Source organism: Ornithodoros turicata, chromosome 3 (genome assembly GCF_037126465.1).
Source record: "Ornithodoros turicata isolate Travis chromosome 3, ASM3712646v1, whole genome shotgun sequence".
NCBI lineage: Eukaryota > Metazoa > Arthropoda > Arachnida > Ixodida > Argasidae > Ornithodoros > Ornithodoros turicata.
Genome location: NC_088203.1, coordinates 30011441 through 30025712, shown reverse-complemented (window position 1 = coordinate 30025712; position 14272 = coordinate 30011441). Strand labels below are relative to the sequence as shown.

Sequence of the window (14272 nt, the reverse complement as noted above, 5' to 3'; positions counted from 1 at the left end):
ATCAACTCTGCTCAGCATAGATGGTGGAGAATGTCAGTTGTCCATTTCCAAGGGAGTCACGCGGCGTCGAAGAATGGAACGACGGTCGTCTCTCAGCAGCGCAATACTCGTGCGTCTTCGATACGACAGAGGTGCTTCTGCGGCGGCTGCTCATTCCCCAGGCCACCATAATGGACTGGAACCCACTGGAGAACCAGCCTGTGGCCTGCTTCGTACACAAGGTGGTAAGCATTAACACGTCCGTCACTGGGGGTACGGATGAGACTCGCCAAAGTCGTGTGTACTGCTAGTAGGGAGCGCTGATCACAGCCCCATCCCGAAGGGATGGAAACGTACCGGATCAAGCTTTTAACACCAGCCCAAAGAGGGAAATTTTTCATAGGATTGCGTGTGAAAAGGAGCTCGACGCACACTTCGGGCGAAAGGTACATCCCAAGTTGCATGAGGAACGCAAGCGACGCTGAGTGGTTGGTCATGATTTTCCTACTGTCCAATGTGCAACGTCATCTGTATACACGGAAAACGACACTTTGCGAGGAATTACCGATTTTAGGCCGGCCATCACCACATGAAGGAGTGCGCTGCGAGGACATTTGCTAACATTTGCCTATTTGCTTTTTTTTTCTGTTTGTGAGGACATTTGAATAACGGCCACTTCCCCGAGGCTGAAGAAGAAGAAGAAGTCAGGAGAACTGCACAGACATAGACATAGACATAGACATAGACATAGAATAAGTGGACCCCGCGGGTTAGAAATACAGCGGAGTTCGAAAGCAGCGGCTGCTTCGGACGTTTCTAGTGTCTCCTTGCTCCTGCAAAGGAGTCATTCGTAGAGCTTTTGGCTCTGCTCTGCTTCGGCGATCTCGGACGGACCCCTTTTACCCTGCTCTGCGGCTTGATTGCTTGTGCTCGAGGTGAGGGAGATTGGCCAGTTCTCAGCAAGGAGGAGCTATGGCTCCTCCCATAGGCGACCCTGATCGCTACTGGTCGGCCTCTGTTGATATTCTTGCATTTCCACTAGACCATTTTTTTGCGAACGGGTTAGGTAGCATTCCCGTGGTTCTGAGGCCAACAAACGGTTCATGTATTGGCTCCAAGAACCCCAAGGCGTTAATTCGCAACCTTGAATTAGTCACCCCTGACTTCCGGGACATCACAGAGGTCAGGCAATACGGGAAGGACGGTATCGTGTGTAGGTCCCGGAACCTGGAAGTTGTCCACGCTTTGCTGTCGACGCTCTGTTTTGGTGGCATCCCCGTGCAACCCTTCGTTCCGCACCATCTCGCCTGCACGAAGGGCGTCGTGAGAGGCGTCGATGTTTCCCTTCACGCGTGCGAGCTCCTTGATCTCTTCGACTCCATCGGGGTGCTTGAAGCCTTTCGCTGCAGTCGCATGGAAAACGGGAGACGGATCCCCACTGAAACGGTCATTGTGACGTTTGCCGGTCATTGCTGTCCCTCTGAGATCAAATCCTGGCCACTCATCTTTCGTGTGGACCCCTTCACCCGCAGGCCTCTTCAATGCAAACGCTGCTTTCGCTTCGGTCACACTGCCAAGAGCTGCAAGTCCGATGTACGCTGCCGACGCTGTGGTGACCAACATGACGAATCCTCCTGCCCTGCTGGGTCACCGCTGAAATGCTGCCTGTGCGGTGAAGCTCACCTTGCTGATTGTGAGACTTGCAGTAGCCGAGACCAAGAGACTTCTCTGCTGGAAATCATGGACACGCGTCACTGCTCGCGGTATGATGCTGCCGCTGTCATGAAAGGCCGTGGGTTCAGCTTTGCACGAAAAGCTCAGACACCTGTTGATGGTAACCTCGAGAAGCTGATCACCAGCGCCGTCGAGGCAGCTGTGTCCAAATTGAGGGACGAGATCAGCCCATTGATTGCTCTGGTCACGTCTCTGTTCCCTACTCTGTCAGAGGCTGTGCTGTCTGATGGTCCCAAGGTTCCTTCCTCTCCTAGTGCGGACACCGGGGTTCATCCGCCGCAACCTGCACCCGTTACCTCTCACCCCGTCGCCATCCCTCCTCCGCTCTCTCTGCCTGATTGTACTGTCGCAGATTCCATGATGGATGATGATGATGTTCCCTCTACCTCAAAGCGCGGTGCCTCTCCTTCACCACCTCTGTGCTCTGCCTCCGTTGGCAAACGCAACAGGAACAACATTAAGAACTGCAGCAAGAACGGTGACAACCACGATCATAAGAATGGCAGTCAAACCGACAGCAAGACCCGCGGCAAGACAGGCGTCTGCGATGTCCTTGCGGCTGCGGTTGCTCAGTCTATCCTCGGGGATGAGTAACGTCCGCGTGCTTCAGTGGAACTGCTACTCTGTTTTTTCCGCTTTACCTGACTTACATTCCTTAGTCTCCTCTGTCTCCCCCGATGTGATACTGTTACAAGAAACATGGCTTGCTCCTTATCGTTCCTTTTCTCTCCCTGGCTTTCACTCCTTTCGGTTGGACAGGCGTGCCAGTAGAGGTGGCGGCCTGCTAACCCTCATTTCCTCTAGGCTTGTTCACTCTTCGCGTATCATGGTGCAGGTGATGTCTGCAGAATGCGAGGTACTAGCGGTGCAGCTCCGCATGCCGGGCAATCGCCCCTTGTGTTTTATCAACGTTTACTGTCCGGCAGGATTTCGGTCCTCCTCTACCTTTGATCATGTGGTTTCCAAGATGGCCGGCGACTATATTGTTGCGGGAGATTTCAACTCGCATCATGTCATGTGGGATAACAGGACTGATGCCCGTGGCAGCGAACTGTGGGACTGGATCTGTCACCATAACCTTTCTCTTGCAAATGATGGGTCAGTGACTTTTGCACGCGGCTCTTCGCGCTCCGTTCTCGACCTCACGCTGTACAGCTCACGCGTTCCGGTTCTGTCATGGAAAGTTGTCTCCTGTGGAACATCTAGTGATCACCTTCCTGTTTTCTTCGAGGTGCCTTCGGCAGCCCAACGTCTCTCCCTCGTCATCCACCACAATCGCTCACTCCAGGAAAAGAAAGTTACTGCGCTGTTGCAGACCTGCAACAACATGCCAATGGGTGATCGTGCTGCTGCTGCCGTATCTATTATTTCCCAGGCCATTGGGTCATCTTCTTTCCAAGTGCGCAAACGCTCACCTTCGAATTGTGCTCCCTGGTGGAATGAGTCCTGTACAAGGGATTATAGGCGACGGAAAGCTGCATGGAAGCAACTGCTGTCCAACTCGTGCTATGCCAACTGGACACGCTACCAGATCCTAAAGGCCACTTTCAAGAGGACTGTCTCTTCTTCCAAGCGTGCGTTTCACAACGAGCACAATTCTTTCCTATCTCTCCCGAAACAACGGAGGGCTCTTCACCGGCACATCTCGTTCCTCCGGGGCCAGACTTCATGTTCACCTGGCGAGCTCCACGTTTTATCCGATGCAGATGCCATGTCTCGTCTTGAAGATGTTGCCAAGGGCCTCGCCGCGCGCTTCCATAACACTGTTGCCCTACCTCCTCCTCCTCCGTTCTCCGTGTCGCCGCACCCTGGATTCGTAGCAGTCGAATGGGACGAATTGGACTGCATTATCCGTGCGCTCCCTTCATCTGCTCCCGGTCCGGATGGCGTATCAGCTCGAATGATGAAATTTCTGTGGTCTGCTCACCCCAACGTCGTGCTTGAAATTGTCAACACCTCTCTGAGCTCGTCCTGGATCCCCCCTGACTGGAAAGTAGCAAGGGTTATCCTGTTGAAGAAGGTTGCGTCCAAGGGCCTTGCCATTGACAATATTCGGCCGATCGCGCTAACGTCTGTCCTGTGCAAGACCGTGGAGCGAGTGATCCACCGCCGGTTGTCTGATTTTGTTGAGTCCAATAATATCTACAACTGTACCCAGATCGGCTTCCGTCAGCGCTGTTCCGTCTGGATGGGTCACGTCAACCTCGAGAGCCAAATACGCCGCGCACAGGAGGATGGGGACCTCTCAGCTCTGGTGACGTTAGACATTGCACAGGCATATGACAGCATTGAGCACCGCGTCCTGCTGCACAGGCTGGCTGCTGTCCGTATCCCTCCCTATATTCTCTCCTGGGTCAGGAATTTTCTCTCTGGAAGATCTTTCCAATGCTCGGACCGCCACCTCGTCTCTTCCCCTCATCAGCTGTTTAGAGGGGTGCCTCAAGGTTCTGTCCTTTCCCCTCTGCTCTTTAACATACTCATGAGCTCCCTTCCACTGGACGCGAATATTCTGACAATCACTTACGCAGATGACATCGCCTTTTTCGCCTCGGCCTCATCGCTGCACTTGTTGTACACGCTGACCCAGCAATACATCGACACTATTGTGGCTTGGACCACATCCGCTCATCTGAGTCTAAAGGTCCAGAAATGTGCCGTGCTCCTATTTCCGCCTGTGGGCTTCCGTGGTGTGGTGCCCAGCTTCAATCTTTTGATAGGCAATGATCGCATCGACCAACCTGAGTCTCTGAAGTATCTGGGTGTGTGGTATGATCACAGGATGGATTGGGGCCGCCACATTGACCACATCAGCCGAAGAGCCTCCGCGGCACTGGGTTGCATCCAGCGTTGTTCCAGCGTTCGTGTTGGTATGCGCAGGAATGCCCTCCTTTATGTCTATCGTTGCTATGTCCGTCCCATCCTCGAATATGGCTGTGTCCTTTTCTCTCATCTCCCAGACTACCGGATAAGCAAGCTGCTCGTCTTAGAGAGGAAAGCGCTCCGCATGTGTCTCGGCCTTCCCAGGTATACTGCTAACGACGCCCTGTATCTTGAGGCGGGTGTGCTCCCACTGAAAGCCCGCTTTCATCTTTTAACAGTGAGCACTTTCCTGTCTCTGGCGCAGAGCCCTCTTGCTTCTCACCACATTGAATCGTTCAGAGATTTGGGTTCCTGGACTAGCAGGCGGTGGCGCAGATCCAATATTCCCCAGTTGCTATTTGCCCAATCTCTCCTGTCGCCCCTGAATGTTTCGCTTGCCCATGTCCCCCAGCCGGTTGTGCCTCCCGCGCCAGCCTCTGTCCAGGTTCTCAGCATCTTTCATTCGGATGCCAAACATGCCCCTCTCACTTATTTGAAAGCAGAGCTTGACACTCACATGTCTCAGTTTCCCAATCACCTGGTCATCGCCACGGACGCATCTGTCTCTGAGGAACGGGCGGGAGTTGGCATTGTCATTCCGCAGCTCGACTTGCACAGTCCCGTCCGCCTCCCGGACTACACACCGGTCTTTCACAGTGAGTTTCTAGCCATGCTCCTAGCGCTGATGAGGGTTCCCATCGCTTTCAAAATGGTGCTCCTCCTCTCTGACTCTCTTTCTGTGATTTCCTCCCTTGAGAGTCCTACAAGCCCCTTGCTCGCCACCTTAGTTGCTTTTGCACCTAGCCACATCTCCAATCTCCTTGTCACCTGGATTCCTGGTCACCGCGGTCTCCCGCTCAACGAAGCCGCTGACACCCTGGCTAATATGGCACTCTCTGGGCCAATCCTGGATGTCCTTCCTCCAATAGCTGACATCGTCCGGGCGCGCTACAGACGCTTCCTTTCAGTCGCGCGGCGTCGCCCTCCACGTCCTGGCTATGAACACCTCTTATTCCGTTGGAATCCTGAGCATTGTGGCTGCCGTGTGTTCGAAACTTCTGTAACGCGTGCTCGGTGCCTCTCCCTCCCATTGAACTTCTATCTTCACCGTGCTGGCCTCGAATCGGCACCTGCGTGCCCGCACTGCGGACAAACCGAGACTGTCCATCACTTCTTTCTCGATTGCCCCTCCTACGCCACCATTCGTCGTCGCCTTCTCGTCCCCCCTCTTCTCTCCATCGGTGCTCAGCTCTCCCTGACATCTCTGCTATCCCTTGGAGCCTCCCATAATGGCGTTAGGGACCGCGCTGTTCTCCATAGTATCATGTCATTCATCTCCAGCTCTAACCGATTCTAACTCTTTTGAGAGGATCTAACTCTGAGTGGATCTAACTCTTTTCTAACATCCTGTTGACCGCACCTCAGTAGTCCTGGCCAATCTCCCTAGCGGATAAGCGCCATCCCGCTTGAGGAGCAACAACAACAACAACATAGACAAACATCGTTTGTCCCTCTTGTCCTGGCCAATCTCCCTTAGTGGCTCACGGCCATCATCTCATTGGAAGAAGAAGAAGAACGAATAAGGAGAAGGACGACGAAAGGGGGGAGCTAACGGCCATTGCTCTGAGGTAGAAGAAGAAGAAAGGCAGGGGCATTCTATCCTATCACAGGTTCGGGCCTCTACGAACTTGTTTCTGAACGAATACGTGGTCTCTGTTTCTCTTCTCTGTTTCTCTGCTTCTCTGTGTTGCCTTCCAAGAACCAAACAGTTCTCGTCACGTACAGGTGGGTGCATAATTGAGATCATCGTCGTCCTGCTCAGCCGTGTTCTTGTCAGATGGTCTAAAGCAACGGCTATTCCAAAACTTTGTCATGTCAAGCGCGACCCTTAGGGGGCGTTCACATGGGCCGATTTTCAGCACCAACTCAGACCAACTCGAAGTGCTCAACGTCTTTGGACGAACTTCAAAACGGTACCGTCTCCACGTTCACACGTACCAACTCGTTAACTCCGCCCCGGGGTGTATGGGTCCAAGTCCAACCGCTGGTGACTTTTGTTTAACTGTCATTATTCAAAGCGAAGTCATTTTATTTCGCCAGAAGATCACCAGTATCTCCAAAAAATGCCTATTCTTATGGCGCAAGTAACAAAAAGAAAACATTCTCAAGTACCCCTGTAGGATTTGAACCCATGCCAGGCAGTACGACAGGAACGAAATCGCTTGACGCCCTCGAGGGTCGTGGCAATGCTCCTCACATTGATTGGTTAGACCACCACCAACTCTCCGAAGTTTACGCTCGGCGACCGATTCCCAGCAACTCGAGTTGGTCATAGTTGGTGATGTCGGCCGACTGCCACCAACTCCAAGGTTTGTCCGAGTTGGTGCAGAAAGTTGGCCCGTGTGAACGCCCTCTTATACAGTTTCAGGCATAACGAGATCGCCCCCCCCCCCCCCTCACTCTATACAACCGGCTACATGCCCACGCAGAGGATAACATGGTAAAAATTACTTAGTGAAACAATGAACGAAATTGTCGATTCTGCAACTATTCGCTAAAACTTGGCAGGTTATTTTCATTGAGCATGAATCCATACTTAATTGGGGACTCTAGGCGTGACAATCCCGTCTTTGCGGAAGTGGTCCTGCTGTCCCACCAACCTACTTCTGGACGCTGTTTTGTCTTAAACGATCCTTGTCCTTGTGGCTGGAACGATGCCCCCCCCCCCCAAAAAAAAAAGAAAAAAAAAGTGATCTCAATATGGTGATCAACCATCGCGACGCTGACGTTAATGACGGGATTGAAGTTAAACGATTAGGCAAGTTCAGGACTAAATATTTCGTTCCTTAGACACAATATATTGCATTATAAACACAATACCAACTCGGAAATACTGTTCCATTTGCTCGACAGTACTCACTTAACGGAATTTTCGATTTATGAATCCCTCGATTTATGAACGATTTTTCGGGGAACCGAGGGTGTTCATCAATCGAGGGTTGACTGTATATGAGGACACAGTGAACAGAATACATTCTGGCCAAGGTATTTAATGTGCTTGCTCGACGAAAGAACATTGCAAACGGAACTCTACGTCCTAAACGAAATTCAAAAGACGGAATACAATCTGGCTGAATCATACAGCTAGACACACTTCGAAACGTAACAGTGCGCAGTTGAAGTGAAATGTGCTTGATTTGCTGCTCCCCCCGTGTCCTGCCTTGGGGTCGGAGAAATATGGTCACATTAACCCATTAGAGAACTGATTTTCTGAGGCTGGAACAACATAGAAGGGGCAAATACATACAAAGCCTCAAATTGCCTAAGAAATTAACGATGAAAGATGAAAGTCACTGAAAAGGTTAGCCAGCTGTAGGACTCGAACCCACCTCTTCTGGATTACCGGTCCAGGGCTCTACCAATTGAGCTAAGCTAACACGCCTTCTCAGCGACTTCCAGGTTGCGTCATCTGAAGGGACAAGCCAGTTACTCTCTCTCACTCATCCTCCTTTCACTCTTACATTTTTGCTCACTCATACACACATTCATACGACAGGGATCGACGCAAGCGGCAACTGTTGAACATGAGAGAACTGATGTTATGAGGCTGGAAGAACATAGAAGGGACAAATACATACAAAGCCTCAAATTGCCTAGTACCCAAAACGCACTGATACAGGATCCACATCGCGTGCAATCGTGATTAGGCAGCGATTGTGATCGTTCTCAGGTGCGGACAAAGCGAGTCTCGGCGACAGAGATCAACAACGCAGACACGTGTCCCCCGTTCGCGAACATGATTACACACTTCGAGGAGGGTTGGCGCAGTCGCAGTGGCGTCCTCTCACTACTTCGTCTTCTCGCTACTCGCACTGCTGGTTCCGGGGGTGCAAGATGGCGGCGATGACAGCGGCCCGCACGAAGAAAACAACATCGACAAACGCCGAAACAGATGAAATCGCATTTGTATTAATGTGAATTTATTTCAAGTAGATATCCTCGACCAGTGTTTTCTTTTAATTTGAAACTCCTGGAGGTATTGTGCAAAGCGTCCACCAGACGGCTGCAAATAAGAACGAAGATCACGAACGTGAAGTGCGGACGGTACGGCGTGCCCAGCAGGGTTGCGCCGACCGATCCAGATTGTCTGTGACAGTGCGTTTTGGGTATAAGAAATTAACGATGAAAGATGAAAGTCACTTAAAAGGTTAGCCAGCTGTAAGACTCGAACCCACCTCTTCTGTTTTACCGGTCCAGGGCTCTACCACTTGAGCTAAGCTAACACGCCTTCTCAGCCACTTCCAGGGTGCGTCATCTGAAGGGACAAGCCAGTAACTCTCTCTCACTCATCCTCCATTCAATCTTACATTTTTGCTCACTCATACACACATTCATACGACAGGGATCGACGCAAGCGGCAACTGTTAAACATGAGAGAACTGATGTTATGAGGCTGGGGGGAACAACATAGAAGGGACAAATACATACAAAGCCTCAAATTACCTAAGAAATAACGATGAAAGATGAAAGCCACTGCAAGGGTTAGCCAGCTGCAGGACTGGAACCCACGTCTTCTGGATTACCGGTCCAGGGCTCTACCACTTGAGCTAAGCTAACACGCCTTCTCAATGACTTTTCAGTGACTTTCATCTTTCAACATTAACCCATGACCACTGTCGTAGCCAGAGAAGAGGGGGGGGGGGATTTACATCCATCGAGGTAACTATACCTTTGGCCGTGCATTTGGGAAAGGGAAACGAGGAGGAAATCTTCCTCTCACACATAGAACCTCCCCAAAGTACTTTTCTGGCTTCTCCACTGACCATGACACTTGTTTGCGAGACAACTCCATTGTTTCGGTTGCAACTCTCCTGACAATATGGCGCTGCTATTCCAGAGTTCTATGCGAAACCGGCAAGGCCTTGCTTCACATCGGAATACTTGAGGCGAACTGGGTTTCCAGTTTGAATCTAGAGGTTCACAGGTTTTAGCTAGCCTAGGTTATAGTTATACGATTCGGCATGAAGGATTCTCAGGATTCAGCATGTTCTAAGTTGACAATTCTTCAAACGTACACCGGCAGCACAAAAGCAATATTACTACCTATAGCTTAATCATGATGTGTACCTCGTTAGGAACAGAAGCGATTAATAATTGTGAACTTGTCAGTGAAGTCGCTTCCGCCCCTGTCAACTATGTCTTCTTTCAGAATAACTATAGATGCATGACTCCTTGTACAGGTGCCGCCATGACGCGGGGAGTTCTGGCTGTAATGACCGTTTTGCTTCGCGTATCCTTCGTTCGAGGTGAGGCATTCGCCACTCTAGAATTATTCCACGGCATTTACTCTGCATTTACTACAGTTTTCTGCCCACTGGACAGCTGGGGGCCCCTATGTCATCTGCCAGATGTGTAGTTTATGGTTGTGCAAGAGTGTTCTATTGTCACGCTTTCGTATAGTAACTTACGACGTATTAGTAACAGGGTTGGCTACCGGAAACGGAAACGAGAAACGGTAATTACCTAAATTCTACAGGAAAGGAAAATGGAAACGGAAACAAAATTGTTTTAGTCTCCACCACTAGAAACCGAAACGGAAACGAAATTCAAAAGTGATAACGTTAACGGAAACTAAAGTTTTCAGGCAGGACGTTTCCCTCACTGTTTTCGCGTTCATATGAAAATTATATATATATCCGCACTATTCTTCCAGTCATCATTCATTCATTCATTCCTTGTATTTTCGGGACTTTCTTTCGTGTTGAGCCCACTGCGCAGCAAGATGACCACGAAAGTTTTGAATGACGTGTTATTTTTGCGCACGAGCGGAAACTTTTGAAACTTAAAGGCATGTATTTCCGCAACCTAAAGCGGCATCTACTTGAGGTGTATAAGATTCGTGACGGACCTTTGCATTAACGTCTTCAGTGTTTGTGTTTGGTGTGGCTGTCCTTTTGCATCTGTTATGTAACTTGACAATCTGACATGAAAAAGTCAAAACCAGGCAGTACGAGTTCCGGATGAGAAACGGAAACCAGTACCGAAATTACCTCGGTAACGAAAACTGAAACGAAATTCTTAGAAGGAAACGGAAACAGAAACCGCTACCGAAAATCGTCCAGAAACGTAAACGTAAACGAAAAGCCGAGTTTTTCGGTTACCGGAACCGGAAACAATAATATTTTCGGTAACCAACCCTTATACCCAACCAGCTTACTGAATCAGGAAATAAGCAAACAGTGTCCTGCACGAAGTGAATAAACTGAGTAACGGTTCTCTTCCAGCGCTGTGCAGTGGACGTTCAATCAAGAACTTGGATGCTGTTTCCGAGGCAGTACCCAGCAAGGACAATAACGAAGACTTCGATCTTGCCTGCAAAGCGGGCTTCACTCTAGTAGGAATCAAGGGCACGAAACTCCACTGTTCAGCAACGGGCGATTGGGACCCGCCGATAAGCCAGATTTCCTGCCGAGGTCAGTTATTGTTATGTATAGGTTAGGTAGTTAGGGTCAGTGTTTAACGTGTTTAGGACAGAACGTACCTCACTCTCGTTGGTAATATATTGCCTTAGAAGTCACTCCAGTTCAAGAGGATCTCCAAAATGTTTGAACAACTACACTCTTAAAGATGAACTTCACCGCATAGCACGCTCGTAGCCCACCATCCTCTGGAATGATACCGTTACTTGCCATGATTTGTTGAAAACGGGAGGCGGCCGCCTTTTTTATTACACTTATGTTGTTCATAATCGTTACAAAAAGGGCGTACGCCTCTCGTTTTCAACAAATCAGGGCAGATAACAATATCATTCGAGGTGATGGTTGGCTAGGAGCGTGCTATGCGGTAAAGTTCATTTCTAACAGTGTAGATCTATCGGGGCTCGGATGTCCTTGCCCTCCCTGGCCCTCTGTAGTTATAATGCGTCGCAGATAATGCATGTAGAATGCTGTCCTACACTCCAAAAACTGAAGTTCACCTCATAGCACGCTCTGCGCACATGACATTCTCGGGTAAATATAACAAGCCCACTCCACAACTTCCTCTGCCACGAAGGCTTCCGGTCCTTCCGTCACAAGGGTGCTCGGAACCAGTCGCCAAGCAGTATTTTTCTGACTTGTTGAAAAGGGGAGGCGCCTTTTTGTGGCAGTTTGAATTACAACAAAAACGCGTATACGAGTCTCTATTTCCTCAAATCAAGAAGCGATAACTGAATACTCTCTTAAAAAAGAGTTTCACCATGTTGCACGCTCCTAGCCAACAATCTTCCCAAATGACAACGTTCTCGCCCCTGATTTGTTGAAAACGGGAGGCGGGGGCTATTTTCTGTCACTATGCACTGCTTAATGTTACAAAAGAGGATGTGCCTCCCGTTTTAGCAAATTACGGGCGAGATTATCATTCTGGATGATTGTCGGCTCGGAACGTGTTACACGGTGAAGATCTGTCTTTAAATTGTCGACAGTACACCACCCCGAAACATCCTGGAACCGCCACTGCATTAAACGGCCTGTTGTCAGCGATGACTCAATACGTAAGAGTAAGAAATTACTTGTACTTTGTGATGCATTATCATTATCATTAATACCATACACCAGTCACTACTACACTCTTAAAAATGAACTTCACCGCATAGCACGCTCCTAGCAAACCATCATCTCAAATGATATCGTTATCTGCACTGATTTGTTGAAAACGGGCGGCAGATAACGATATCATTCGAGATGACAGTTGGCTAGGAGCGTGCTGTGCGGTGAAGTTAATTTTTAAGAGTGTAGGGATTCGAGAACAGAGGGGGGCGTACGCTTTTTTTTGTGCGTGTCAATTTGGATATATGGTAATTGACACAAAAAGGCGTACGCCTTGCTGTCTCTTCGAATCAGAAGCGACAGCGCTAACGTTCGCGGCCATGGTTGGCGTAGATGGTCCTATGCTGTGTAAATCTGTTTTTAGAGTATACGAGGGCGATGGTGAGAAACGGAGATATCTTAGGTCGTAGGTTTTAGCTCCGATCAAAACTCCAGCTTGTGGAGGTGTTTTTTTAGACCCTCAGGGCGTCACTCGTGACGTTGTCCACATCTGAAGCCGGCAACGACGTGCCCTTTTACAACTCACCACCACCATTTCTCTCCTAAAAATGAACTTCACCGCATAGCACGCTCCTGGCCAACCATCATCTCGAATGATATCGTTATCTACCCTGATTTGTTGAAAACGGTTCAGAAATCCAATCTAAATGAGCAATCATAGATAAGATTATTTGCAGCTTAGAAGACGATTGTGTTCAAAGATTCCAGTTGTGCCCCTTCATGGTGAGCTTGTGGTGAGCGGTGAGATGGTGACTGGGAGGAGCCAAGCTCGGAGATCTTTCTAGCCTGTACCACGCACAATTCATTACTGCTGGGTTTAAACAATGCACAATTTTTCAAACCAAGTATGAGGAATGTCATTTCACATTAGCCGGTCAAAAATTAATGGCGTTGCATTACACATTTACAAGATGTTATGCATTATAGCAGTACTCATTACCGAATTATAATGCATTACTTTGTTATGCGTTAAGAAGTTGCACACTGCACTTTGCACACGGCGTCAGACTCTGTCTCAATTCAATGCCCTTCCAATACACAAGATTGAGAAACGAAACGATGATATTCTCACCAGCTAGAACATGTTGTGTGCATCCACCTACGCATTTAAAATTGGACGCCAGCAGCATTATGCCATCCATTGTTCAGACAAAGGCTTGATGTATTGTGACCAGCTTTCTTGTTCCTCAATTCCAAGCTTGACGATGGCCAAACAACAACCGAAGAGATAAAACACAAGTAACCATTTATGATTTGGGTAAGTGGGGCGTACGTCTAGTGCTGTGGCGCGAGTGATAACAAAAATGCGAGGTGACACACACGCACAAGGGTACGCCTTCTGTTCGTGTTTTTCGCCAAATCGACGCCCCACAGCGGTGAAACTCGGGACTAGACAAAACCAGGTACACCCGGCCGACCCCGCGTACACTTGCGGAGAAGTTGCTGCTTTTCGCATGAATCCCTTAGCTGAACCCGTATTTTGCTGTTGAAATCATGGATGAAGTAAACATTGCAGACAACGACCACCGAACTAAACCAAACTAGTTTTGTTCTGTGTCACAATGCGACTCTGAGCGCCGAGAAAGAAAGCATCCTCGGAAGAAATGGATTGAGCGGCTCAAAATCAGCAAACCTGTTACATCGCAATGCTTGTGTGCGTGTGGCAGAGCTCTTGGAGTGGTACTGGCTACATATCTGATGAACGTTCTCTCATTTTTTTTTTTTTTTTTTTCTGAAGCACACTGCTGTGGAACTCACGTCCGGAAGTGAAGTAAAAACTTGTCTAGACAAAACAGAAGAAACGATGAAAGATGAAAGTCACTGAAAAGGTTAGCCAGCTGTAGGGATCGAACCCACATCTTCTGGATTACCGGTCCAGGGCTCTACCAATTGAGCTAAGCTAACACGCCTCTCCAGCGACTTTCGGGGTGCGTCATCTGAAGGGACGACAAACCAGCCACTCACTCTCACTTACCCTCCTTTCACTCTTACATTTTTTGCTCACCCATACACACATTCATACGACGGAAATCGACGCAAGCGGCACCTGTTGAACAAGAGAGAAACATCAGCCTCAGAACATCAGTTTCTCTCTTGTAAAACAGAAGAAGTTT

The 14272-nt window shown here is 49.1% G+C and overlaps 1 protein-coding gene across 2 annotated transcripts in view; it reads left to right on the top strand.

Moving 5' to 3' along the window:
* The first annotated feature begins 6062 nt into the window (after positions 1-6062).
* The window catches only part of LOC135388362 (uncharacterized), a 40989-nt gene continuing 32779 nt past the window's right edge, over positions 6063-14272 (top strand). The window contains exons 1-3 of one of the 2 annotated variants that reach the window (XM_064617879.1): positions 6063-6242; positions 9813-9878; positions 10857-11045. In XM_064617879.1, coding sequence (XP_064473949.1) covers positions 9821-9878; positions 10857-11045 — 247 coding nt within the window. In that variant the 5' untranslated portion in view covers positions 6063-6242; positions 9813-9820. Of the gene's footprint in view, positions 6358-9812; positions 9879-10856; positions 11046-14272 lie in introns of both variants that reach the window. The other variant, XM_064617878.1, reaches the window with a different exon arrangement.